This window comes from Camelus bactrianus, chromosome 9 (genome assembly GCF_048773025.1).
Source record: "Camelus bactrianus isolate YW-2024 breed Bactrian camel chromosome 9, ASM4877302v1, whole genome shotgun sequence".
Lineage (NCBI taxonomy): Eukaryota > Metazoa > Chordata > Mammalia > Artiodactyla > Camelidae > Camelus > Camelus bactrianus.
Window position 1 is genome coordinate 12,453,861 of NC_133547.1, and position 23,109 is coordinate 12,476,969.

The window sequence follows — 23,109 nt, forward strand, 5'->3', positions numbered from 1 at the left end:
GTTGAGTCACTGATTCTGTTTTCCAAAAGAGCCAACCCATCTGACACATTAAGAAGGCAAGGTATTCATTCCCTACAATCCCAGTGCCCAGAGACATCTGTTCACCTTCTTGAAGATTTCCCTAAAGAGTATACTTAAGCAGTTCTACAGCACTATTTACACCCTTGGGCTAACTGGCTTTTTCTAAAGTGATTTTGTTTTTGAAAAATTATTTTAAGAACGTGCAAGGGACACAAATACTCCTGAAGCCCACAGACCTTGAACTAGGCTTACGCTCCCCAGTAGTTTCCTTCTTCGTACAAGGGAAAATAGTGTGACCCCGCGGTGGTGTGAGGATTCAGATTATACCGTGAGTGCTTAGTTTTAGCAAGTCTATATTTTCACTCCCTTACATGGATAAACTTTGTAACTAGTTTCCTTTTTAGTTACTTCGGTGCAAGTGCTTGATTACAAACTTGCAGGGCTGCAGTTATTCTGCCAATGTGCCCTTGGATACTCGGCTAGATCCAACTTCTCCACCATTATGAAACGGCTATGGTGAACTTTGTACAGGAATGTCCCAACAGTGGATTAGGCCATGTTCCCACTCGGCCAAAGGGCCCTTGTGCACTGAAGTTACTGCCACGCCCTGCGAAACAGGAAGGCAAGTTCCGGTTGCCCTTAGTAAAGATGGTGGGAATCGGGACGTCACCGCTGTAGGGCTAAAGCTTCAATGCCCTCATCTAACATGGCGGCCTTTGGTGCCCGCCCCCTTAGCTTCGTCTCTTCCGGTTACTGGTAATGACTTGCGATGGCGGCGGCGGTGGTGGCACCTCACAGATTCCGCGACCTGTTGACCCGGCGTGAGTCACCTCTTGACCTTTGGGGGTCGATGGAGCTGTCGTGCTGTCAAAGCGACCGCAGGACGGGGCAGGGTTCGACCCCTAATTAACTCGGGGTTCTATGTGCTCCCATCCAAAGTGTCTTACAGTCAGGTCGCTGACGGCTCAGTGTCCCCAATCCGCGGTCAGGCCCACGATCACAGGTCTGAAGTGGTCCTCATACTGAGGCCACTGATAAGTACACACTAATCTTAAAGTCTGTATCTCCCTAAACCGAGCCCTCTAACAGGCCTGTTACCCAGTGTAGTGTAACTGACGTGAGATGTGTACTCTGCTTTTGAAGGTGTTGTGCCTCCAATCTGGGGTCATCAAAGTCTCTTCCTTTGTCTCCCCAGGATTGACAGGCCTTAACAGCCTGGGTCTCAGCCCTAGCCTTCATCTCATGGGCTCCTCTGCACAAGATGAGGCCTCCAGAGCAGCTCTCAATGAAGCCCCAGACCACAGCTATGAGTCCCTTCGGGTGACTGCTCCCCAGAAACACATTCTGCATGTGCAATTAAACCGGCCAGAGAAGAGAAATGCCATGAACAAGGCTTTCTGGAGGTCTGGCCTGCAGATCCTGGAGGCCTGTGTGCCAGAGGAGGCAGGGGTTGAGGGATTGGGCAGGGTTGGACCTGAGGGCAGAAGATTCCCACCCCAGACACAGCCCTTGCCCCCTTTCCCCTCCATAGGGAGATGGTGGTTTGTTTCAACAAGATTGTGGACGACGATGACTGTCGGGCCGTGGTGATCTCTGGCGCAGGAAAAATGTTCACTGCAGGTACCAGATGCTCTCCACACCTGTTACCGGATGGAGGGACCCCTAAATTAGGAAGCCCACCAAAGTGTGGGTTCTTGCCGCTGGCTGTGGAAGAATTTGCACAGCAGAGGCAGAGGGACGAAGTGAACAGCTGCTTTATTGCTCAGAAGGGGAAATGGAAGGAAGGTGCTCTAGCAGGGAGAAGGTAAAAAAAAAGCACTTGAGCAAAGAAGGGAGGGGCGCTCGAGCGAGGAGCGAGGAGCAGGGAGCTGTCAGCCAAGATGGGCAGTAGACACACCTCCAGCCTGGGTAGGGGTCACGTGGATTTTTATGGGAGGCTTCTGCCATCATGTCCTTCTTTCAGGTGTGGTGGAGCCACTCAGTCCTTGTTTGAGTTTTTCAGTCCTTGTATGGGCTTTTTCAATTGTTGTCATGGCAATCGTCAACTGTTATGGCACTGGTGGGTGTGTCATTTAGCATTCTAATATATTACAATGAGTGTATTTAATGAGGCTCAAGGTTCCACTGGAAGTCAGATCCTCCACCATCTTGGACTGGGTGGGTTCTAACCAGTTCTTGTTTCTTCTCTGTAGCTGCCTCCTGAGACTTAGATAAGAGTAATTGGTTTCTCTTTTAGGGAGGGGCAGGGGTATGATCCTGTGGGGCTATAGCCTTGGTAACAAAAGGAAAGTTGCTTTTAATCAGAATGCATGCAATCTAGTGGACCCAGTCTTCCCCTCTCCAAAAACCATCTCCAAAGGTTCTGTTCAGCCATGAAACTTTTAAAGGGAAATGAAGGAATAATCTTAGTTAATCGTTGAGATAGGTGGTCAGAATCATTGACAGCCCCCATTGCTTGCAGGCTTGTCCTAATCAACTGCTTCAGCCTGCTCTTCTGACTCAGGGAGGCCTGAGAGACTTCAGCTTTTCTATAAACAAGAGTGAGGGCGGGCACAGGGTCCTACTCCCCTTCACAGGCACCTCTGCCAGTCTCCCCTGCTCCTGGGATTAGAGCAATGCTTCGTAATTAGGATTTTAAGCAGCTTCTAACTTGCACTTTAATCATTTTCAAATACAGAAATTAATCCAGCAGAACATGACAGGATGATGGGCTCTGAATTCTAGGTTTTCATCCTGAATGTATGTCCTTGTCCAAGGCCCTTAACCGCTCAGAGTCTGTTTTTTGTTTTTTGGGGTTTTTTGGTGTGTTAGTCAGGTGTGTCATAATAATCATGCTTTCATACAGTTCATTCAACACACGTGAACTGATTTCCAGTTACATCTGTGTTAGATCTTTTCATTGTCCCGCAGTTCTGTTCTTCAGACTGGATACTTTCCATTGACTAGATTCATTGTCATCTTTATCCTGCTGTTAAGCCCATCCAGTGATTTTTTAAAATTTCAGATACCGGCACACCTTGAAGATATTGTGGGTTCAGTTCCAGAACACCGCAGTAAAGCAATTATCACAATAAAGCAAGTCCCATGAATTTTTTTTGTTTCCCATTGCATATAAAAGTTATGTTTACACGACGCTGTAGTCTATTAAGTGTGAAATAGCATTATGTCAAAGAAAATACATACCTTAATTTAAAAATACTTTATTGCTAAAAAAATGTTAACCGTCTGACAATACAGAATGGCCACAAACCTTCCATTTGTAAAACAACAAAACAAAAACCTGCAGTGTCTGCGAAGCACAATAAAATGAGGTGTGCCTGTATTGTAGTTTTCAGTTCTCAAATTTCTGTTTGGCTCTTTTTTATATTTTCCATTTCTCTGCTGAAGTTTTATATCTTTTAATCATTTTTCTTTGTGCCATTAGAGTAGGGTTTTTTAAATTTATTTTATTTTATTTATTTGGGGGGGGGTAATTAGGTTTACTTATTTATTTTTAGAGGAGGTACTGGGGATTGAACCCAGGACCTTGTGCATGTTAAGCATGTGCTCTACCACTTGAGCTACACCTTCCCCCAACTAGTATAGTTATAATGGCTGCTTTAAAATCTTTGTCTCAATTCCAGCATCTGGGTCACTTTGGGGTCAATCTCTGTTTATCATCTTTTCTCTTTAGATAAAAATGGGTCTCATTTTCCTGTTTCCTTGTTTTTGGAGCAACTTTGGACTGTATCCTGGTTATTGGGATATGAGAGGAAGATGTGGAAACTCTGGATCCCATTATGTAATTCCAGAGTGTTGCATTTTCTGTTTTAGCAGTTGGAATCAGTTTTGAAATCTTTTGCTGGGCTGCTTGGATGGTTAATGGGTCAGTGAGAGATTTGGGCAGAGTTCATACACAGAATTTGGATTCCCATCTCTGGCTCTCTGCTTTCTGGAATTTTCCACTCTTACTTTCCAGCAGCTGAAATCCCCCTAGGGAGTCTGTCCTCTGATTTTTCAAGCACTTCTTCAGCCTGCCCTTGGGCTAACAGGTAACTCAAGTGGTGCTGGTCCCTTCCAGAATCTGCCAGGTGCCTTCAGTTCATTGGATCTTGTCCAATCAGAGCACATAGTTGTCATCCATAGCAGAGTCCCTACAGAAGTAAAAGGTCACATACACTGATTTCTGCATAGGGCCCAGCCAGTGCGGGGGACCCAGGGGTGACTGAGAAAGCCCCTCCACTCAGTGGGGAGGACAGTAAACAATATGCTTCTTTCTGTTAACATCTTCCCATGTCCCTTGTGTTCTTTCTATGACTCTCTCTCTCCTTCATTCCTTTCTTCATTCCTTCCACACTCAGTGAGGTCACTCCAGTGCCAGCCCCCTCCCGGGGTGCCACGGACCCAGAGACAGGAAGCAGCCCCTGTTTCTGACCCCTCGCCCTCAGGAAGTGCAAATGAGGGTTCCTGGGTAGCTGTGCCAAGCCTGGGGCCCTCTTTCAGCTTCCAGCTGATTGTGACTGTCTCATCCCATTTTTGACCGGAAGGCCAGAAAGAAAAGTCTCCATTTAATTAGTAGTGTCAATGATAGAATGAAACTACTAATTAAAAAAAAAAGAACTAGCCCACACTTACCAACATTTGCGAGGGTCTGAGCACCTCACACATATTAATTAATTCTCACCACAACCCTGGGAGACAAGTTCAGTCATCATCCCCATTGGCTAGGTGAGGAAACAGACCCAGAGAGAGGAAGAAACTTACCCAGTTCTCACAGCTGGGATGTTTGAACTCGGGCTGCCCGGCTGCAGAATCCTCGCTCTTCACTGCTGAGTTACTCTGACCCAGGTGTCTGGCAGCTGGTGCAAGGGGTGCCTGGCCCGAGTAGCCAGCCACCTCCCACCTCTTCCACCTGCGCATGCCTTCACCTTTCTGTGGGTTCCTCATCTGAAGAAAATGGGGGTGCTGTCAGCACCCACCTCATCAGGTAGCCATGAGGATTAAACAAGTTAATACGCACAGAACATTAGTTCGGGTGAAACTTTTATTAATGGAGCTGTTATTTTTTATGATTATGAAGAACTTAATTGCGATTATGAATGACATCTAAAACCTTCAGAGGTTCACAGGGTACTAAGGGGACTTCTCTGGAATGAGTTCTGACTCTGGAAGGGGACACCCTGTACCATGGGCTGGGGCTTTCCATTCAAAGGGGTTGCAGACACCAATGTCTGCGGATCCAGGTAGGGCGGATAAACCAGAAAAGCCAGTGGGAGGAAGTGTCGCAAGTTGCCAAGCTGGGCTTGTTCTGGGAGTAAGCAGGGCTCCCAATGAGTCATCCAAGCTGCTCAGACCTGGTGTGGAAGCCAGCAGATGCCCACAGGCTGACGCAGGAGGTTCTGGTCTCTGCTAAGATGGAGTATATAATACTAGTAGCTGTTGTGATGCCATCACCTGCCAGGCACTGCTCACAGCACCTCTGGGCTCTGTGTCCTTGAATCTTTGCAGCCCCATCAGCTCTCGGGAGGGTTTTTCAGAGCAGAAGCCCAAGATCCAGAAGATGGAGTGACCTGGCCAAGATCACACAAGGAAGTTCCGTCTTATACATATTTAACTTGCACAAATTCAGCTCTACCCTGAGTCAACACTCCTCCAGTCTCATTCATTTAAACAAACTGTGGAGGAAACAAAGCCTCAGAGAGTCAGGGGTGTGGCCAAACAGAGGAATCATTTTTCAGGTTTGATTTTTCAGCGTTGAAATGAGAATGATTAACCTCAGGAGGAAGAAAATTCTGCTCAGAACCATTCCGTAGCTCCATCTCACTCAAAGTCAGAGCCAAAGTCCGCCTCTTGGCCCACAAGGCCCCACAAGTCCCCACAAGGGTCTGCCTCTGTCACCTCTCTAAACTTGGCTCTTCCTCCTTCCCTCCCCATCCCCCTGCTCACTCTCCTCTGGCGCCTCCTCCTTGGTCCTCACACAGACCAGGGGCGTTCCTACAGCAGGGACTTTGAGCTGGCTGTTCCTGACATTTAGAACCCTCATGCCAGATACTCCCTACAGCTCCCTCCCTCTCATCCTTCAGATCTTTACTCAAATGTCACTTTTTCAGTGAGAGGGTCCCTGACCCCCCAGTTAATATGGCAACAGCCTTCTACTGTGTACACACGTGCACACACACAAACACACACACGCACTCCATTCCACCTCCCTCTAACTTTCTTTCAGTACTTAGCACCACCTGACAGAATGTAATTTCTTATTTATTTGTTTCCCCCACAGAAGGGCAGCTCCACGGGCACAGGGATTGTCATCTGTATTGTTCGCTTATTGAGCGCCTACTGTGTACTAGGCCCTGTTAGGCACTGGGGATACAGTGATGGGCAAAAAGGTAAAAACTGCTACCCCCCCCCATGGAGCTCACATCCCAGAAAGGCACTAAATGAGATAAGCTCACAATTATGTGATAACAAGGGGGCTGTGGAGGAGATAAGGCAGAGGAAGGAGCTGGAGGGTGATGGGCTGCTATTTAGCCAGGGTGGCCAGAGCTGGCGGCGACCATTGGACTGTGGCCTGAACAGTGTGATGGAGTCCATCACTGGGGAAGGACTGTTCTAGGCAGAGGGAGCAGTAGGCACTAAAGGCCCTGGGAAGCGAATGTGTTGTGTTGTTGGAACAGCTGTTGGAGGCCTGTGTGCCTGTTGGAAATCGTGCTCCTGCAGGGCTGGTAAGGTCTTGGCAAAAGAAAACCTTGTACTTTTTTCTAAGTAAGAGGGATGGGAGGGAAGAGGAGAGGGCCCTGAGGCTGCGTGTGGGGAACAGACTGAGGGCAGAGGACAGAGTGGGGAGACTGGAAGAGATGGTGCTAGCCAGACTAGGGGTCATGGAGAATGATTAGTGGAGGAAAGGTCAGATTTGGGATTGTCTTGAAGCGGGAGCTGCAAAAATGGCTCAATTTCTGGTCTTCCTGCCTCCGGAAACATGACCACCTTTGACACAGTTGCTCATACCAAAACCTTGACCTGCAGGCCATCTGGCATCATCAGGAAAAGCATGGCCCCAGGAGCCAGCTATGTGATTCTGGGTTTGAAATCACAGTTCCATTACTCACAAACCAGTGTGACCTTGAGCAAGTGACTTAAGCTCCCTGGGCCTCGATTTCTCCTGGGGGAAAACGGAGATAGTAACAGGACCTACCTCAGAGTCATCGTGAGGCTACAGTGAGGGATGACTCAACACCTGTTAGCTTGTTTTGACTTCACACCCCAGAAGCAATCCCTCCAGAAGTCTTGTGTGAGTTGCTTTCTCCACTGGTGGTTTGCCTGGGCTCTGACCTCTAGTTGCGGCAATAGGTGGGACCTGGGAGACTAGGTGACCCTCCTCACGTCTCCCCACCAGGGATCGATCTCGTGGACATGGCTTCAGAACTCTTTAAACCGCAAGGAACTGATGTGGCCCGCAACAGCTGGCAGCTCCGTAGCCTCATCACCAGATACCAAGAGACTTTCAGTGTCATTGAGAAGGTGACTCTAGGGGGGTTGCAGGGCATCCCTCCTGCCCGCCGCTCCTGGACCAGCCTTGACCCTGCTCCTCCTGTCCCCCCTCCAGTGCCCTAAGCCAGTGATTGCTGCCACCCACGGGGGCTGCATTGGTGGAGGTGAGTCTGCTGCCACCCATCACCCACCCAGCCAATGGCTCCCAGCCTCAGATCTGTTGCTAGTTAGACTTTGCCCCAAGGTGCACCCCCATGGCCTGGGAGAAGGGGTTGGTCCTTGTGGTTAGTGTCCCTGACCTCTACCTCCCAGGCGTGGATCTCATCACTGCCTGTGACATCCGGTACTGTGCCCAGGATGCCTTCTTCCAGGTGAAGGTGAGTCACCCTCCCAAACTCCTGCTTCCTGGGGTCCTGCTTAGAGCTGGGAAATGAGTGGCAGAGCCAGGTGGGAGCAGGGGTAGAGCAGGGAAAGAGCAAGCTAAGGGAGTTGGAGGGACCCTGGAGGGCTTCATGGAAGAGTTGGTCAGAATTGAACCTTAAATAGTAACACGTGGCTATACAGGAAGTCAAGGGTGGGCCATGCAGTCCAGGTGAAGTGAGGAGTGAGTAAAGGTCTGGGGGCAGGGATGAGGCTGAGGGTGCTGCTGGGGTCAGTGCTGGAGTACAGGCGGGAGGCAGGATGGAGCTCATGGATGGAGGGGGGTTGGAGCAGGCTTCCATCTGGAGGTAGACGTGGCTGACTTCAAATAATTGGGAGGGCAGAGGAATTGGAGGGTGGGCTCTATTCTAGACCAAAGAAACCTACATGGGCAAAAGTATGTGGATAGGAATGAAACAGGGTGTTTGGTGTGGGAAGGAGTCTCTGAGGTGGGTGTGGAGTAGGACCTCTGTAGTAAGTGTAGACTCTCTCTGGCATTAGGTTTGCATGGGGGCAATATTGGGCAGAAACCAAGCACTGACAAGATTGCTCTCCCCAGGAGGTGGACGTGGGTTTGGCAGCAGATGTAGGAACCCTGCAGCGACTGCCCAGAGTCATCGGGAACCAGAGGTGGGCGAAGGGAGCCTGGGTGAGGGGACCGCAGAGCATCTCCGGGGCCTGGGATGACTGCAGTCCCCTGACATGCCCTGCCCTCTTGCAGCCTGGTCAACGAGCTGGCCTTCACTGCCCGCAAGATGATGGCTGACGAGGCCCTGAACAGTGGGTTGGTCAGGTAAGGGCTGAGTTCCGCTCTGGATAAGAGTTCAGGGACAGCCAGACCTGAGTGAGGCTCTCTAAATCCCCATATACGTCACGCAAGATTTCAAGTGGCCTCCTCTCTCTGGGTGGGCTACAGTCTAATGCACTGCTCTGATTGGGCCATTTCACTGGAGTGTCTTCCGCTTGCTTCTGTGATTGGCCACTTCTTCATCCATGGGAGGAAGGAGAGGGCACTTCTCAGATGGCCCGATTCCTAATTCCTTTCATTTCCAGTCGGGTCTTCCCGGACAAGGAGGTCATGCTTGACGCAGCCTTCGCCCTGGCATCTGAGATTTCCAGCAGGAGCCCCGTGGCGGTGCAGGGCACCAAAATCAACCTGATCTACTCCCGCGACCATTCCGTGACAGACGGCCTCAACTTCATGGTGAGGGTCTTCATCCGACCAATCACAGCCCTTCTCTGATCCCAGAGCGACCAGTCAGGGCACAGCGGCTCTCTGTGGCCCTTGTCTTCTGATTGGTGTGCTGCTATTTCCCTCCCATTTTTCCATTGGTCTAATTAAAATCTTTCTGCATCCATTCTATTACCCGCTGCTCTCTTTATCCAGAAATCCTGGAACATGAGCATGCTGCAAACAGAGGACGTCATTAAATCTGTACAGGCCTTAGTGGAGAAGAAGGACCTGAAGACCGTCACCTTCTCCAAGCTCTGAGAGGCCTCTCGTCCCAGGTCTTCACCCAGGGTCTGACCTCGTGCCACTGTTTCCTCATTCACGGAGAGGATTAGTGAACATGGTCACCTCGCTGTTTTCTCCTCCTAGTTTATAACTTAATGATATTGATTTCCTCCCACCTTGTCTTCACCGCACTAGCAATAAATCAATGTTAAGAACCCGGTGTCCTTATTGGAGAGAGAGGAGAGGCAGAAAGGGGGTAACATGATGCACCTGGGGGCTCCAAGGACCACAGTTGTGCTGAAGATTGGGGATAGAGATTTGACTGATAGGAATAGGAGCCATGCAGGTGATGACCATTCAGAATGGCAGTGGGTAGGTCAGGGTCAATAGAAAGTCACATGGCTGCCTCTGGGCTGTAAGGCTACAGATGGTCTCCCTGCCTTCTCTAGGCTTGAGGGTGGTGTTCACTCTCCCCTATCTGGCACCTGGGATCCAGTGCTGGAGTCTGGCTACAGTTCCATTGCTACCCAATCTGGGCTAACTGCCTCATTTCTTTAAGCTTTGGGTTTTCTTACCCATGTGTAATCCCAACCTCCTGGATTTATGTTTGGAGTAAGGGCAAGAGACCAAACATTACCTTAGTGTCTTCTATATGCCAGTCCTGTTCTGGGTATTTCTTGACTGGATGATTCCTTTCAAGGACCCTGTGGGGTTGATAACTATTAATATCTTCATTTTACAGATGTGCAAATGGGTAAACTGAGGTTTAGGCACTGATTCAGTATCAAACAGCGGAGGAGTGGCAGAGGAAGGAACCCAAAACCTCTGGCCTCAGAGATCAGTGATTTAAACCACTATATATACAATATAATGCACGTGGTAGAGGCATGTAGTCGGCATGCAATAAATTTAGGTCTTTTCAGTTTCTGGGATCAAGAGCTCCCAGTTCCTCCCTGATTTCACTTTCTTCCATTGTCCATCTGTCTGAACCACTCCTTTTAGCCTTGCCCTGCCCAACCCTCCTGGCTTCACCCTCCCTCTGCTAACAAAGGTCAAGGCAGGCATTTATAGGCTCTGATAAGGCCCTGGAAGGGCCAAAGTTCGCCAGCACTTCCTCTTTGCAGAAGGGCTTAGAGGAGGGGGCTCTGAGTTGAGTCCCCCAGGCCTGGCCCAGATCATCTGGGTTCTGGCTGGTTACCAGTAAGGCTGGTAAGAGAAGGGAGACGAGATGCCCTAGAAGATGTGAGCCGGGGATGCCCAGAAGAGGGACCCCATAGATCCTGCCCTGCCAGCCACTCCCTTATCCTCAGGTATAAAAGCCACCTACCACTTGCCATCAGCCATCATTCCCCACTCCTGGAGCTCTTCTCACAGGAGGAGCCACCAGCCCAGCCTCTCGAGATGGCCTTTGTCCCTGCACCGGGCTACCAGCCCACCTACAACCCGGTGAGATACCCCAGGACCTGACTTAGCTCCACCCTGATGCCTAGGCACAATTTACCCTCACCCTGATTCTCAGAGGCGCCCACCCAACCCTTGGCATGATTTACCCAATACTGGCCCTGGGGCTTGACTTACTCCCACCCTGATGCTCAGGCTACTTAATGCCCATATCTAACTCCCCCCTCTTCATCTGCATGTTGATCCCTCACCCCTTGGCTTCCTCTCCCTTGCTTAAGGGAGTTGGGGTGGAGGGGCTTCTGGATGAGGAGTGAAGGCTGCAATGGCCTTCGAGGCCCCTCACCTGGCCCCTTCTGCAGACGCTGCCCTACCACAACCCCATCCCAGGTGGTCTCAGGGTCGGAATGTCTGTTTACATCCAAGGAATGGCTAGCCAGCACATGAAGAGGTAAGACTCTCCCCCACACCATGCTAGGCTGGGAGGGGGCTACAAACAGGGGGCTTCCAACCCTCGTGTAGGAAGCCTTCTTCCCTCCCTCCACCCTAGTTTGTCAGAGACCTGGTCTGGGCAGTCCGGGGCCTGGTGACTAGATTAGGAGTGGGGGCCCTGGGAGCTGGGAGGTGTCAGGGAGATGCACCATGATATATGACCCCAGAGGTGAGACACTGGATTGGACTGATAGGTGTGATAGCATGAATGAAGATCACAGTCTCAGAGCCAGTCCGCCTGAGTTCACAACCTAGCTCTGTCACTTACCCACTGTGTGATGGAAAGCTCACCGTGCTTTAGTTTGTCATCTGTAAAATGGGATTGTTTTGAAGATTCAGTGTGTAAAACATGTAGAGCCCTCAAGTAAGTGGTATAATAACACTTAGCTTTTATGATCTTAAAATGGTGATAATAATTGAACTGACCTCATAGGACTGTTGTTTCTTTGTCCATTGCTTTTTTGCGCACTGAGCTCTGACTCTGTGCCTAGACACGGGGGACAGAGCAGTCAACAGGACAAAGATCCCTGCCCTTGTGGAGCTGACATCCTAGTAGAGGAGACAGATTTTTAAAAAAATAAGTCAAATATATAATATGTCAGATGATGTTAAGTACTCTGGAGATTAATAAGGAGGGAAGGGAAATAGGGAGTCAGTGGGGGTGGGGGAAATGTGGCATTGTCTCTTTAAATAAGGTGGCCAGGAAAAGGTTCCTGGGAAGGGAAATTTTCAGCAAAGACCTGAAGGAGGTGAGGGAGGAAGCCTGGGGTGTATTTGAGGGAAGGGGATTCTAGGCCAAAAGAACAGTCAGTGCAAAGGCCCTGAGGCAGGTGTGTGCCTGCCCCAAGGATTTGGGGGATGCTGGTGTGAGGACAGTGCTCCGATTTGGGTTTTCACAAGGTCCCTCTGGCTGCACATGGGGAATGGCCTGCAGGAGGCTGGGGGGCGGGCAGAGAGACCTGAACTGATAAATGTCTAGTTGGGATAAACACAGGCGTCCCAGTAGTAGTTCTATCTGAAGTTGGGTGTGGGGAGGGGGTCCCTTATTGGAAAGAGAGTGAGAGAAGGGGTGGTGCTGGGAATCTGCTGCCTGGCCTAAGGGGCACAACTTACCCCTCCACTCTCGAGTCAATAGTGCCAAGGTCACAGCCCCCCACCTTCCACCCCCTCACCTTCCCTCCCCACTCCCCCCAACCCCCCACCCTCCACCCTAGCAGGGACCCTGGAACAGGTTGGGACACACAGGGCTTCCCAGAGGAAGCTGGCGCTTGCGGGGGAGTGGGAGGCAGGGGAACAGCCCTTCGTGTCCCGCCAGGTTCTCTGTGAACTTCGTGGTGGGCCAGGGCCCTGGAGCGGACGTGGCCTTCCACTTCAACCCCCGCTTTGATGGCTGGGACAAGGTGGTCTTCAACACGCAGCAGGACGGCAAGTGGGGCAAGGAGGAGAGGAAAATGAGCATGCCCTTCAGCAAGGGCGCCGCCTTCGAGCTGGTGTTCATGATCTTGCCGGAGCACTACAAGGTCGGAGCCGCGAGGGCGGGGCCTCCCTCCTCCCTCTCCCCTCCCCCGCCCCATCCCTCCCGCTGCCTCCTCCTTACCCTGCCCTCCTTCCTTCCTGCCTCAATTTTTTCTTTTCTTTTCCTCCTCTCCTGCCTAGTGAAAAAAATTCTCCCATGCCTTTTTCTCATTCCCATTCCTCCACCGGGGAGAGCCTACTAATACATTTCACATATATCATCTCATTACTCCGTGTTCTTGCGAAATGCGTATTTTTGCTCTTTCTTGCCAAAAACTCCAAACACACAGGGAAGTACAGAGTTCTGGGAAGCCCTCAGCTCCTCGGCCTGTCCACCTCCCACTGCCCCTCCCGTGTTAGTTAAAAGCAAATCCCAGATATCATATCATTTCATTCACAAAATATTTCCGTTTTTAAGAACACAGTCACGATGCCAGGCTCAGACCTAAACAATGAACAGGTCTTAGCACCTTCACACACCCAGTCAGCGATCCAGGCATATCACAAATGCCATAATCTTAATTGTTTTCACAATTTGTGTGTTTGAATCAGGGTCCAGAAAAGACCCACACAGCGTAATTGATTACTATTATGGGAGGATTTGGGATGTGTTATAATTTTTTTTTTAATGTCCATCTTTTTTGGGGCGGTGGATGGGAGGTAGTTAGGTTTATTTATTTATTTTTATTTTTAAAAATTGTTCTCGCTATTTTAGGTCATTTAAATTTCCATATACTTTTTTTATTTTTGTTTTTTGTTGGGAAAGGTAATTAGATTTATTATTATTTTTTATTTTAATAAAGGTACTGGGAGTTGAACCCAAGGCCTTGTGCATGCTAAGCCCGCGCTCTACCGCTGAGCTATACCCTCCCCCAGATGTGTTAGTGGAGTGTGACCCAAGTACAGAAAGGTGCCCGCCATGCATCCACAACTTCCGGTTTTTTCACAGTGAGAATGCACTGGGTAACCAGCTCCTAGATCCAGAAACAGAACCCCTCTAGCCCCAGAAGCCCCCTCATGGCCCTCTCAGTCCCTCCAGCCCCAGGGGTGGTCTTTATCCTTATCTGTTGTTCTGGCTCTGTTTCTGTGCCTTTGTTTTTTTAGGTATGTGTGTTCTTCATGCTGTGCCTTCTGTTTTTTCCATGCACCTTGTCTGTGTTAGAGCCCCCATGTTGCGCTGTCACATTTGGTCTGGCCCTTCTGATGCCTATGGGGGACTCCCTGTGTCCGTGCTCCAAGTTCTCTCCATCCCCCACTTCCGGCTCCGCACAAATGACACTGCAGCGGAAACCCTGTGCACATTCATCTCCCCACCCCGCCCCACCCCGCCCACCAGCCCAGGTGAGGAATCTCCTGGAGGGAAATTGCAGGGTGGGAGAACCTACCTGGACATTACCTGCCCTCATATGGGTACGCGGTTTCTAACCTCATCACCAGAGGTTAACATCATGGCTTGAGCTGGGCACAGTCAGGTTCAAGTCTGGGCTTTGCCACTCCCCCTGTGTGACCTTGAACTTGTCACTCTAGGGCCCGGAACCTGCTTTCTTGAACGATAGAGACAGTGCCTTTTCTTGCCTCACGGAGCTGTTGTAGGAAGCTTGTGATCCAGTGGAGCTGGCTCCCAGCCCCATGCCCACTGCTTAGCATTATAAATAGAACCGTGCTGGCTTAAAGTAGGCTGAGATGTGATTACAAGGCAAGGCTCTACCCAGGATTTTGACACACCTTCTCCACAATCCCAGAGTGAGCCCCCATTTTACAGATGCAGAAACAAAGGCTCAGAGAAGTGAATAACTTACCTGAGGTCACACAGCCAAGATACGTCAGAACAAGACCTCAAACCCAACTCATTTGGTGCTAAAACCAGGACTCTGACTCGATTTTCTCTCAGTCTCCATCTCCAGACTAAATTCTCTCTTCTCTCCCAGTCACCAGTCTGTGAGCTGTCTTTTTACCCTCAGCTTGACCACTGACCAGGGGATTCAAGATTCCTGACTCTGAGGTTATCCCAGCTCACTCTCAAGACTTTTGACCCCAAGTCCCTGTTTCCCATTTCCTCTTTCTACCTTCCCAAGGTCATGGTTGCTGACTCTGACCTTACCTCTGCCCTCCAGGTGGTGGTGAATGGGAACCCCTTCTATGAGTATGGGCACCGGCTCCCAGTGCAGACGGTCACCCACCTGCAAGTGGATGGAGACCTGGAACTCCAATCAATCAACTTCATCGGGGGCCACCCTGCCCCATTCCAGGTGTGTGGCATTTCCCTCTCTTATTTGTTTGCTTTCTTCCTTAATTCATCCCCACAGTCATTTATTTCCTGAGCACCTGCTCTGTGCCCATCCCTTTGCTGGGTGATGCCATGAACCCAGCGGTGACCAAGACAGTCCACTGGGAAGATGGATGTGTTGCCAGATGGTATTGGCCACAGGTCATCAGTGCAGGCATGGGGGACACACAGGAGGTCTGGAGAGTCTTAAGGAAGGGCTTTCTGGAGGAGAAGTGGGTGTCTAAGCTGAGTCAAGAAATGAAGATACACAGGAACAAAAACCACAGGAGCAGCAAACATGTTCCTGAGAAGTTGCCTGACATCATTAGTCAGCTGGAAACTCACTGAAAATCACAGGGAGCCACCACTACACACCCGCCAGAAGGGCTGTAATGAAAAAGGCACATAGTATCAGTTGTTGGTGAGTCTGTGGACTGGCCAACACTCCCATACCTTGCAAGATGACGGGGCAGAGTCTATGGTTGCTGAACAGACATACACCCAATGACCATGAAACTCCACTCCCAGGTCCACAGTGAACCACTGGCCACCAAAACACATACACTGGAATACTCACAGCAGTACTGCTTAGAGAAACCCAAACTCCAGACCCCCATGTCCTTCAGCTGAGGACTCTCCCCTTCCCAGCCTGTAAGTCCCCCAGCACCTCCCCGAGGAAAGTACTCTGATGACCATCAGCCTCATTTTTTTTCTTTTTTAATGGAGGTACTGGGGATTGAACCCAGGACCTCATAGCCCCATTTTACAGATATGGGAACTGAGGCACGGAGAGCTTAAGTAACTTGCTGTGGATCATGGCATTTGTAAGCAGCAGAGGCACAAATCAAACCGCCCCTCTACTGCTCTGATAAGGAAATGTCTTATCGTAAGGCAGCCACAGGCCCACGGCAGTTCATCTTAACTTCGTGCTTCATCAGTGCATTTAAAAAAAAAAAATGACAATAAAGCTATTTTTTCCAGGGCCTTCAGACTAGCTGGCTTAAAACAGAAATCAAGGCAGAAAGGAGTTTGTTAGAGGAGGAAACAGAGGGTAAGGGTGAATAAAAGTTGTCTGGGGGCAGTAAGGTGTTCCAGGAAGAAGGAATGACTTGTGAGAAACATTGAGGCTGCGAGAGAGGAACAGAGACTGAGAAACAGAGACAAAGAGACACACTTGGACTGAGAGAGCCTCAGACAGGAACTTAGCTGCTTCCAAGTACCCCAGCTTGCCCCAGGGGTGAGCGCATAGAGTGAAGGGCCAATCCTGGTTGGAGGTGAGGTGAGCAGGGTATCGGGTGGACCTGGGAGGATGTTCTGAGCGTGCATACTTTATCGTACAGCTCCTGGGTGGAGGGGGCAGGAGAGGGGTGGAGGAAGGTCCTGGGACAGCAAGATGCAAGAAGAGAATTTACCCAGCTTGTTCTAGAGGGGTGGGTTGAGATTCACAATGCCCTGGAGATGGCTAAACACGGCGAGCTCCTCTCCATGAATGAGTTATCTGGGTGCCACCCTTTGACCCCAGAGTCAAGGGACAGGCATCGTTTACACCTCCAGGCCCTAGTTTGGGGTCCCCCTCATTGCCTCTTTCTTCTGTGTCCACAGCCACCCATGCCTAATCCGACGTACCCAGTAAGTACCTGCTGGTGTGTGATGGTCATCCCCTTGAAATGGGGGTTCAGTGGCTGAGGAGGTCCTGGGGCAGCCAGAGGACCCGCCCCCCAGCCTCCTCCACCATTCATGCCTTCTGTCCGTCCATGTAGGGTCCTGGACAGTACCACCAACAATCAAGAAGCCTGCCTGTAAGTGGGAGGTTTGGGTGGTCATTTGGTGGGAAGGGGGATGTTCAGAGAGGTCGGATCCCCAGCTGTACTAATCCAACACCTAGAGATATGCCTTAGATGTGCCCCCAAGGTTTGTCAAAAGTTATAGAATAATATCTCTTCCTTATTTCACAGACCATGGAAGGACCCCCAGCCTTCAACCCGGTATGGTATCCTTCAGGAGTTTAGGGTTCTACGGTGGCCTATTTGTGGGAAAACAGAACTGGTGGTGGGTAGGGGAGTCCTGAACCACAGGGAGCCCTGAGAAGGTAGGAAATAGAGGGCAGAGGGTGTTTGGGGTGGGATGTGGGTGGGGAGAGGGTGGAATTGGGGGGTGGGGGAGGAGGTGGGGTCGGGGATGTTTCCCAGGACAAGTGAGCTCCTCGCTCTGAAAATTTGTCCCTGCATCTTGCTTCTGGTGACCTGAGAGATGATGGGACACCATGTTCTCTTCCCACAGCCCGTGCCATTTATGGGGAGACTGCAAGGCGGGCTTACACTCCGAAGAACCATCATAGTCAAGGGCTATGTACCCCCCACAGGCAAGAGGTACAGAATCTAGATAGAGGTGTGACTCCTCAGTCCCCCTTATCCCTCAGACCTGGGGGTCTGAGCCTTCCAGCCCCCTCCTCCATTGGAGACCCCAGAGTCCAGGCACCCTTCCTTGGGGAGTGAGCTCCCCACTCCACCTCCCCCAGCCCCCAACTCTACTCCTAACTCCCTCTCTGCCCCAGCTTTGTCATCAACTTCAAGGTGGGATCTTCGGGGGACCTGGCTCTGCACATTAACCCCCGCCTGAATGAGGGCGTCGTGGTTCGGAACAGCCGCCTGAAAGGCTCATGGGGACCAGAGGAGAGGAAACTTTCCTACAACCCATTCGGTCCTGGACAGTTCTTTGATGTAAGTCTGGGGTCTCTTTCCCTGCTTCCCTCCAAAGCCTCTGTCCTAGCTCTGGCCTCATGCCCACCCCTCTCTCTGCAGCTGTCTATTCGCTGTGGCATGGATCGCTTCAAGGTTTACGCCAATGGCCAGCACCTCTTCGACTTTTCCCATCGCCTTTCTGCCTTCCAGACAGTGGACATGGTGGAGATCCAGGGTGATGTCACTTTGTCTTACGTACAGATCTGATCTATTTCTGGGGCCATAACCATTGGGAACACAGAGGAAGATCCTTTAAAGACCCTAATAAAATGTCTAACAGTGTTTTGTGGGTGTGCATGACCCCATTCACCTCCCTCACTGTTCCTTCCTTCCAGTTCAGTGATGCACTGTCCATCCATCCTCTCATCATAATAAATCCAGGGCTTTATGTGTATCAACTCACTCACTCTTCACAATGCCAGGAGGTAGGAACTATTATTATTCTGTGTAAATGAAGAGGAAGCAGGCAAGAAAAATAAAGTATATTGCCCAAGGTCACAGAGCCCATAAATGGCAGAACCAGGATTCAAATCGAGGTGGTCTGGCTCCCAAGGCTACACTCTCAGCCACTATATTGCCTGTTCCATCCATCCATGCATCCATCCAACTAAAAGTCTGTACATCTATTCATTAAACATCAAACCCTCTAGTCACTCACCAATCCATCTGTCCAACCATCTTTTCATCCAAACACTTGTTCATCCACCCATCCCATCCATTCATCTCTCCATCCATTTATCTCTTCATCCACCAATCTTTCCAAACATTCATCCAGGCATATGTTCATCCATCTGTCTAAATATCCATTCCACTCAGCAGTCCATCTAGCTCTTCATTTATCCAGCTGTTTGTCCATCTATTCATCATACAACCCTTCACCCATTCATCTGACCATCCATCCATTCAAATACCTAACCATTTATTTACTTACTAGTCCATATTTCTATCCATTCAGCCACCCTTACATCCAACTTTTATTAATCCATTCATTACTTCATTCCTCCATTTTTCCATGCAATTCTCTGCCTTCCAGCACATCTATCCCTCCATTTTGTCCTCAATATGTCCATTCAGAGTGACTATTTAAAAACCAGCTTTCAAAATATACAGTTCTGAAAAATCAACAGAAGAATTTAAATAGTACACAAAAACTGTCTAACACAAAAGCAGGTAGCGAAGGAGTAACAGAGAGGAAAAACAAATAGCAAAATGGCAGCCATAAAACCAGCTCTATCCATCACTGCATCAAATGTGAATGCAATAAACATTCTGATCAAAAGTCAGAGATTGTAATCAGTCCTCAAAGTGGCCTCCCATGGTATTCACAACCTCATGTGAACCCCTCCCGAATTGTACCACAATTGATCAGTGTGACTAGGAGAATATGGCAAAGTGATGGTATGTCACTTCTCAGACTGGGTTTATTAGAGACAGCTTCTGTCTCGGCTTCCTCTCTTGGTTTCTCACTGTTGGATCACTCTGCTGGGAGGAGTCAGTAACTTTTTTTCCTTCTTTTTCTGTTTTTTTTGCTTTGTTTTTTTGTTTGTTTTTATTGAAGTGTAGTTAGTTTACAGTGTTGTGTCAATTTCTGGTGTACAGCATAATATTTCAGTCATACATATACATACATATATTCCTTTCCATATACTTTTTCATTATAGGTTACTGCAAGATATTGAATATAGTTCCCTGTGCTATACATTGGAAACTTGTTGTTTAGCTATTTCATATATAGTAGTATATGCAAATCTTGAACTCCCAATTTATTCCTCTCCCTACTCCTTTCCCTACCTGGTAACCAAGAGTTTGTTTTCCATGTCTGCAAGTCTGTTTCTGTTTTGTAAATAAGTTCATTTGTGTCTTTTTTTTTTAGATTCCACATATAAATTATATGGTATTCTTTCTCTTTCTTGCTTACTTCACTTAGAATGACAATCTCCAGGTCCATCTATGTTGCTGCAAATGGCATTTTCTTTTTTATGGCTGAGTAGTATTCCATTGTGTGTGTGTGTGTGTGTGTGTGTGTGTGTGTGTGTGTACACACACACATATATATAACAACTTAGTAAGTTCTTTAACAGTCCTATGTAAGTGTCCATGTGACAAGAAACTGAAAAGTCCTGCCAACAACCATGGATGAGAGTCTTTTTTTTTTTTCGCTTGGTTTTTTTTGGGTGGGGGAGGTAATTAGGTTTATTTATTTAGTTAGTTATTTTAATGGAGGTCCTGGGGATTGAACCCAGGACCTTGTGCATGCTAAGCATGTACTCTAACCATTGAGCTATACACTCCCCCCACTTGAAAGTAGCTCCTCCAATCCCAGTCAAGCTTTTAGAACAGGGGTTGCAAACTTTTTCTATAATGGCCACAGAGCAAATATGTTAGGATCATCATGGGTGATCCAGTCTCTGCCACAACTACTGCACGACACTGACAATGCACAAAAGTAGCCATGGGGTGACTCAGAAATGAAAAAGCATGGCTGTGTCCCAAGAAAACCTTATTTATGGACACTGACATTTGAATTCCATATAATTTTCAGTGTTATGAAATTATTCTTCTTTTCATTTTTTTCAGCTATTTTAAAATGCAAAAATCATTCTTAGATTGTGAGCCTTACTAAAACAGGCAGTGGGTGGGTTTGGGCCAGAGCCATCGTTTGCCAAAACTTCTTTGAGATGACTGCACCTCCACTGATGGTTTGATTGTAACTTCATGAAAACTCAGAGCCACAACCACCTAGTTAAGCCACTCCTGGATTCCTAACTTCAGAAACTGTAAAAGATAATGAATATATGTTATTTTATGATGTTATGGGATAATTTGTTATAATACAATAGATAATAATACATTGTCAGACTGCTTAAGAAAACAAGATCTAAGTATATGCTGTCTCAAAAAGATATACTTTAGATCTAAGACTCAATTAAGTTGAAAGTACATAGTAGAGACTCAGGAAATGTTAGCTATTTATATGGAAATGTACATGATATATATTCCAGTTTTCTAATATTTGGAAAATATTACCAGTATATTTCCAAATATTTATATTCCAATTCCTCCCAAAATGTATAGTGTATCTACTGAGTTAATGTGACACGTGTGGCCGTGGTCAGTCACTCTCTTGTTCATATGTGCGTCTGTTCTGTTCACTTTGTTGGGAGCCTGTTGTGTCCCAGACACTGTACAGGGCACAGGGGTTAGGAGGGACAGAAGCCCCTCAGCTCGGTTAAAGTAGCCCAGCTTTTGGCACCAAAGATCAGGTTAGCAAAGAATCTTTAACGCTTCGACTCAAATAAAGGCTTTGCAAACAGAGGGAAAAAAGAAAAAGAAAAAAAAGTATAGGGTATATAAACTATTATAGAAAAAAGTCTAGAAGGAAAAACATTAATATGCTTATAGTGATTATATCTGGATTGTGAAATTGTGGGTGGTTTTAAATTTGTTATTCAAAATTTGGGAATAAGCATGCATACATTTTATAATCAGAATGGAGATTATTATAAAGTTTAAAGTTACTGGCTGACCCAGGTTCAAGGACACATACTAAGGTGTTGTGCTGGGGAACAAGCCGCTGGAAAACAAGCCACACCTAAATTTCCATGAGCTTAAAATATTATATTCACACTTGCTTGCTTAAAACGCACATGCTTTCTTTGTTTTAATGTTTTACGCAGTAGATGACCTATAGCACGTATTATGCTAAAGAAAATTTGTGGTGAGCGATCCTGAGACTGACCATAAGGGCACGAAGGAGGGTAGATATTTCCTTAGGGTGAAACAATGGTAGGTCTTGGAAGCCAGATCATCCATTAACAGAACTTTGTTCTGGCATGAAAGCATGCGGTTAAGCCCAGGGGAAATACTTGCTATCTTGAGATGTCCCAGAGGCAATAACAGGATAAATTTAGAAATTTTGCATACCCCGAGGAGGGTGATTGTTCCTGGAAGGGATAGGCCTGGAATTAATCAGTTAACCAGCAAGCAGAATTTAGTGCTTATCACATGGAATATCTAAAGCCTCACCTCTTTGATCGCATTTTTTTCTGAGGTGTATACCCCTAATAAATATGTTGACCAGGCTTTTGGCACTCTGGATCCATGAGATCTTGAGTCCCCTGGTCCCATCTTCGCTCTTTACTTTGTCTCTTTGTTTCTTAAGTCTTGCGACGCTCGTCCTCAGACACGGCCCCGAGCTGCACTGGATGCAGCAGCGTTGTTTGGCTGTAGTGGATGATGTGACAGCAGTAGACATCCAGGAGGGCTCGTGATTGTCACTGTGTTCCCCCTTGCAAGGGAGCCCTGGGCAGCCAGCAAAGTGAGTGAAGTTGAACACAAATGTATATTGCTAAGTGACAAAAACAAGGTGAGTAGATGAAGGATGCTCATTTCGATGCAAAGAGGGAAAAAACTGCCAATGCATGTGTTTAGAAGTGCATAGAGTTTTGGAAAGATACACAAGAAATCAAGACATGGTTAACAGCTGTTTACTCTCATAATGGAGGACTTTCATATATATTTTTATATACTTCTAACTTTTTAAATTTTGAAATAATAAACACAGAAAGTTGTAAGAACAGTACTTTTCCCCTCTACCCTCACTTGAGAATAAGTTGCCAACATGCGTCCTGATCACCTTCAAATACTTTATTGTGTATTTTCTACAAACACAACACTCTCTTGCACATCTGCTGTAAGGCAACGGTGAAAATCAGGAAATTTACATGCATAGTTAACTGCCATCTAATCCGAGGACCCCAACCACGTTTACCAGTTCTGTCAATAACCAGTAAATATACTTTCCACTGCATACTGTGAAATTTGTACTGTAGGTATATCTTTAAATTTAAAAAAAAAATAGGGGGAAGGGTCTATCTCAAGTGGTAGAGCACATGCTTAGCATGCAGGAGGTCCCGGTTCAATCCCCAGTACCTCCACCAAAGATAGATAAATGAATAAACCTAATTACCTCCCCCTCATAAGATATATAATACACACACACACACACACACACACACACACACACACACACTTGAACAAGCAAATAAAATTAAAAACAATGAGCCCTGGGGGACAAGGAGAATTCAGAGGCCCTTCCCTAGGACGCGGAACTCTTCATTCAAATGCCCAGCCAGAGAGAAACTGTCAAAAGCTAGGCGTGGGGTGGGTTGGCTTCAGCTAAAGAGTCTCACGGAGCAGAAAAATGGGACGGAAAAGCTCAAGCCTTGGGGAAGGCGTGATCTCCCTAACCCGCTGTTTCAGGTCCAGCAATAGCTTGCTGAGCCTCTGTTTCTAAACCGCAACGACTGCAGCGGCCCATGGAAAGAAGG

General features: G+C 48.1%; 2 protein-coding genes and 1 long non-coding RNA gene across 3 annotated transcripts; 2 read left to right on the forward strand and 1 right to left on the reverse strand.

Moving 5' to 3' along the window:
• The first annotated feature begins 696 nt into the window (after positions 1-696).
• ECH1 (enoyl-CoA hydratase 1) lies at positions 697-9,582 on the forward strand. Its single transcript, XM_010947210.3, has 10 exons — positions 697-842; positions 1,217-1,424; positions 1,553-1,641; positions 7,397-7,521; positions 7,607-7,655; positions 7,804-7,868; positions 8,471-8,541; positions 8,633-8,704; positions 8,965-9,115; positions 9,299-9,582. The coding sequence occupies exons 1-10, from the start codon at positions 791-793 to the stop codon at positions 9,401-9,403; spliced, it is 987 nt and encodes a 328-aa protein (XP_010945512.2). The 5' UTR covers positions 697-790; the 3' UTR covers positions 9,404-9,582.
• Positions 3,453-7,397, reverse strand: LOC141578594 (uncharacterized). Its single transcript, XR_012509039.1, has 2 exons — positions 4,765-7,397; positions 3,453-4,154 (listed from the first exon to the last, which is right to left on the reverse strand). It is a non-coding gene; the product is annotated as an uncharacterized LOC141578594 (long non-coding RNA).
• Positions 9,583-10,521: 939 nt separating the features above from the next.
• On the forward strand, positions 10,522-18,061 carry LGALS4 (galectin 4). Its single transcript, XM_074369696.1, has 10 exons — positions 10,522-10,813; positions 11,128-11,216; positions 12,573-12,777; positions 14,887-15,021; positions 16,641-16,667; positions 16,799-16,837; positions 16,994-17,023; positions 17,319-17,407; positions 17,593-17,758; positions 17,840-18,061. Exons 1-10 carry the CDS (start codon positions 10,769-10,771, stop codon positions 17,984-17,986), a joined length of 972 nt encoding a protein of 323 aa, XP_074225797.1. The 5' UTR covers positions 10,522-10,768; the 3' UTR covers positions 17,987-18,061.
• Positions 18,062-23,109: the final 5,048 nt, after the last annotated feature.

Coding starts and splice junctions, on each gene's coding strand:
- ECH1 (XM_010947210.3), top strand. CDS start 791: ATGGCGGCGGCGGTGGTGGCACCTCACAGATTCCGCGACCTGTTGACC. Junction 1,425..1,552: donor ATGAACAAGGCTTTCTGGAG/GTCTGGCCTGCA, acceptor TCCCCTCCATAG/GGAGATGGTGGTTTGTTTCA. Junction 8,705..8,964: donor CTGAACAGTGGGTTGGTCAG/GTAAGGGCTGAG, acceptor TTTCATTTCCAG/TCGGGTCTTCCCGGACAAGG.
- LGALS4 (XM_074369696.1), top strand. CDS start 10,769: ATGGCCTTTGTCCCTGCACCGGGCTACCAGCCCACCTACAACCCG. Junction 10,814..11,127: donor ACCAGCCCACCTACAACCCG/GTGAGATACCCC, acceptor CCCCTTCTGCAG/ACGCTGCCCTACCACAACCC. Junction 12,778..14,886: donor TCTTGCCGGAGCACTACAAG/GTCGGAGCCGCG, acceptor TCTGCCCTCCAG/GTGGTGGTGAATGGGAACCC.